The 4,406-nt window shown below is 50.7% G+C and overlaps 1 protein-coding gene across 1 annotated transcript in view; it reads right to left on the reverse strand.

Moving 5' to 3' along the window:
• PLEKHN1 (pleckstrin homology domain containing, family N member 1) overlaps positions 1–4,406 on the reverse strand; it is a 22,880-nt gene that overhangs the window by 15,030 nt on the left and 3,444 nt on the right. The window contains exons 3-5 of the mRNA XM_009069565.1: positions 1,565–1,711; positions 1,426–1,504; positions 1,133–1,242 (exon numbers count right to left, since the gene is read on the reverse strand). Of these exons, the coding sequence (XP_009067813.1) occupies positions 1,133–1,242; positions 1,426–1,504; positions 1,565–1,711 (336 nt within the window). The remainder of the gene's footprint in view (positions 1–1,132; positions 1,243–1,425; positions 1,505–1,564; positions 1,712–4,406) is intronic.

The following is a 4,406-nucleotide window of genomic DNA, read 5'->3' on the forward strand; positions in this document are numbered from 1 at the left end:
CATGCAGGGAGGAACTCTTTGTGATCCAAATCTTTCAGTTTTAAGGGAAACCTCAGCAAAACAATAGTGACTTAACACAAGAAAATGGAATTGGCCTCAAAGGAAATTTAAGCTGTGCAGTTCCTAGACTCTAGATCTTCCTATTCCCACTATAATGAAGCACAGGAACAGGTGACAAGTTTATGCTCCTTGTTTTGGGCTTTCTAAGTAAGCTCCATACAAGATGCTAATGGCTGTGATGTCTTGGGACCAATACTGGCACATTAATTCCTATTTAATTCCACTAGAATTAATAAACTAAGGAGCTGTTGATAAAGCAGACAGGAGATTTTGCAATATTGTTTGTGTCCTGACATGTGTCTTTTCAGTGGAAGACTGTCTGGGTGGGAGACTCAAGAGACTGTACTGATGTATTGCATCAACCTCAAGTCACCTAGAAGAAAATAAATCATTTCTAAAAGGAACTGATTTCACAAACATCTCCAAAACAGACAATGCTGAGTTTTAGTTACTCACTCATGTGCAGGGAGAGCACATTCAGGGCTGGTTCTCTTACAGCTGTGAGTTTTTAGCTGCATGTGCTGCCTATTAGTTGTCATTCAGCAGCAGCATCAGGTTCAAAGGTTGATGATGATTTACCAGGAGAGCTCCCCAAGGCTGCTGAGCTTACAGAATCATTAAGTTGGAAAAGACCTCTAAGATCATCAAGTTCAAGCTGCAGATGAAGAACTCCCCCATGGTCCAGAAGTCAGAGGCAAAACCACCAAGGTCAGGGGGATTTTGACCCTTGCCAAGGCTCAGCTCTCTGTGCTTGGTGCTCTACACAACTCTAGGTAGCCTAAACATCTCTCATCCCTGGTCCTGCCTGCCAGACCTGCACAAACCTCTCTCCCACCTCTATGAGGTCCTTCATCTCTGCCCCCACACAAGGCCGATGCCCCAGGTGAAACAGGTTGTCTGGGCACAAGCTTTGGGAGCTTGGCATCCATAGGAAGGGACTTGGTGACATCCCTAGATGAGGCCAGTGGAGCCCCAGGAGCTGAGTCACCTGCTCTGTCCCATCCCATCTGCCCAGTGCCTCCAGCTTGGCCATACCACTCAGTCCCAGTGCTTTCCCCAGGTGATGCCCTACCTGGTAGTTGAATCCATTGGATCCCGTAGCCTGCAAGTACAAGTAAGACTCATACAGCTCCAAGAAGCAATCACAGACCTCCTGCAGAAGAGACACATTTTGGGGGTTATCTCAGGACACTTCCCTCCTCCCAACTTCCCTCTGCATCTCAGGGTGGTCCCTGCACAGAAAAGCTTATCCAAGGGTTACCACCTCATCTCTGCTGGTGCATCTGCTGCCAGCCCAGCAGTGGAGCATGGAAGCACATCCCAGGTCCCCACTGGGATGGGAACAAGGTGGGCACCAGCCAATACCTTTGTACCATGGGCTGTGCAGTAGCCCAAGGAAGTCTCCATGAGCCACATTCCCAGAATTATGCTTTATTTCCCAGTCCTACAAGATCATGCCACTCCTGGGGAGAGAAAACCCCCAAAACAGGTGCCTCAGTTTTACCTGGCAGTGCTGGAACTTCAACTTGACCTTGGAGTAATAGATCATTTTGCCTTCATTTCTGAAAAGGTTATTCCTTTGTCCCTTCTTGAATGGGCTGGAGAACCTCTGGTCCAGGTTTTCTTTCTGGTTTTCCTGGTTCTGAATAATCTGTACCAAGGACACAGGGAAAACAAATCAGAGGAGTTGGGAGGTGATGTCTGGAAGAGATGTTCCCAGAACATCTTCCCAGAAGGGATTCCTTGGAACCTTTCCTGGGCAGGTGCTCAGGATGGGCTGTTTGTTGTTGGGTTTCCATGTCAGCTTGGAGCTGGAGTTACTGCTGGGAGGAGATACTGAGCTAAAGGAGTTTCTGGGTTGGGAAAGAGGGGAGGCAGTGGCACATCCTACAATATAGGATGTCCCAACTCCATGGATGAACCTCCTACCACCATCCTAATCAATTCACTGGAACAGGGATCAATGGAGGCTGAGGAAACACCTCTGCTGGGGTTAGTAGGAAGAGGTTTTTTGCTCTAGTTCCACTTGGATTCCTCAGCTCTCCCACCTGCTCAGATCCCTGGGTTTCTCTAGGTGGAATCTGTTATTCCAGGCCCCAGACAATTCTGGGGCAGAGCCTCACAGCCATGAAAGCACCTGGAAGGGTTTGAGTCATGAAACTGCTCAGTGCCAGTGCAAAAAGCTTGGAAAAGCTTGGAAAGCCAACAAGCACTGCAGGAGAGGCAGAGCTGAGGAGAGGAAACAGCACTCATGTCTGGGATCTTCCCTGATTTCCTGCTTATATGAGAATTCTTCCTTCTGTGCAGTGGCACAATCCCACCCCTCTATGGGCACAGCACTGCTCCCAGCCCAGGGCTGCTGCACTGCCTGGATACTACATGAATCCTGGGGGGAAAAGCTTTTCCTGCAGCTTTTCTGGGAAGGACACTTTGATTTCCAGGAGTTCCCTGGGGAAAAGGGAAGGGCTGTATCTCAGCCACTGATTCCACCAAGCCTACACACTCTGCTTGGATATGACTCTGCTTGACACACACAATGTCCAGGTAAAGCAAAAGTGAAAGGGAAGTGGGAAGGTTTGTAGTGATCCCTGGGGTTCAGAAAGAGCATTTCCAGGGCTGAGCAGGGACAGAGCTGCAGGGGCTCAGCAGGAGCAGTGACAGCCCATCACTCCCAGAGCTTCCCCTGGCTGGAGTGTGCCTGCTCCCAGTGCTCTGTGCCAAGGAGACAGCTGCGTGTGCCCATGATGAATGAGGAACCAGCAGAGCTCACCAGATCTGTCCTGCTGGGGCCTCCATGACTCACCCCTCTGGCATGAGGTTAACCCCTCTCCCAACCATCCCAGGGACTGATGAACCAGTAACAGGAGCCTCAAGCTGTCAGGGCCCTTTCACCTGCAAAGCTTGGGGTTCCTTCCAGGGCCTCACTGAATTTAGGTTACTCTTTTTAGGACATGAGTTAACCCTTTCTCTGCTCAAATCCTCCCAGGCATGGAACAGAACCTAGGGAAGCTGTTGGCTGCCCATTAAAGGTCTCACAGTGTAGGAAAAGATTCTATATGTGCCTGAAGCCACAGTCAGAGCAAAAAGCAACTGGACTCCTGCCAGCTGGGGCAGCAATAGCAAAGCAGTGCTGGGAGAAGAGCAACCAGGGAGTGGGGAGAGGATGAAGTAAGGAGATTATGGGCACAGAGATAAGGAATAACAGCAGCTACCAGGGTGAGCTGCCTGGGGTAGGGCAGCAAGATTTCCCAGGGGCAAATAAGGCACCAAGGTGGTAAAGTAACCTGGGAGCTGGGAATTCAGCAGTAGTGTTGGCAGAGAGCTCAGCAAACCCACCAGCTTCCACAGGGATCCTCCTGTGGTCAGGAGGCAGAGGGAGAGCTTCCATGGGCACTGTTTGCATAGAAAGAAATAAAGTGGCACACTTGCCTCTCCCAGACAAAGATCTAACAACCCCAGCTCAGGAGGGTTTGCAGTGAGGCTGAGAAAACAGCTGGATTTAATGGCTAAGCATGGGAAGAACTCCAAGACCATGGACAAAACAGGATCAGATCCCTGAAATCTGCTGCCCTTCCAACTGCAGGCTCCCAGGACTCATGCATCCCCAAAACCATGGGAATGCCTCAATGTGCAGCCAGAACTAAAAGGAATGAGCATTTATCCTTCCTCTGGGATCCTCCCCAGCTGACTCCCCTGGCTGTGCTGTGCTGGGGCCCAGCACTCTCCTCCCCCAGCCCCATCCTGCCCAGTCCCATTCCCGTTAGCTCAGCGGTTCCAGGCAGTGCAGATCCTTGGAAACCTGATTTTTCTCCCAGGGTTTGGCAAGGCAAGGGAGCTCTGGCAATGCAAGTGCCCTGACATGTTCTCTCTCCCCTTGTCTCAGATGCCTCATCCTACAGGTAGAGCAAGTTACTAATTAAGCTGCCTCAGCCCCTGCAGACCCCAGTGACTCGGGGCTGAATCACTAACCTGCAGCAGGAAGAGCTCAGCCATGCAGGGCTGGTGCCCTCGGGGCTCTGAAACCTGCTGTTTAATGATAAAAGCAGCAAATGAGAGGCACAGCTCTTCTGGCACATCCTCCCCCTTTGCTGTTGCTGAGGTTCCACAGAAGCCACAACTGGGAAGTGTGGGAATTAGGGCAGAGGTTTGGTGGGAGCACATTGCTGCTCCAGGCAGGGACCAGAGGGGCTGTTTTCCAGGGATGTCATCCACCCCAGTCCCAAACTGCCAGGCATGGCCAGAGGTTTGGTGATTCCATCTCATAGAATCAATAGAGATCAAAGAGAAGGTCCTGGAGGTTTTTCATGAGCTGTAAAGCCACAGTTGGACTTGTACAGGTTTGAAAT

This window comes from Acanthisitta chloris, unplaced genomic scaffold, assembly GCF_000695815.1.
Source record: "Acanthisitta chloris isolate BGI_N310 unplaced genomic scaffold, ASM69581v1 scaffold5482, whole genome shotgun sequence".
NCBI classification, from domain to species: Eukaryota; Metazoa; Chordata; class Aves; order Passeriformes; family Acanthisittidae; genus Acanthisitta; species Acanthisitta chloris.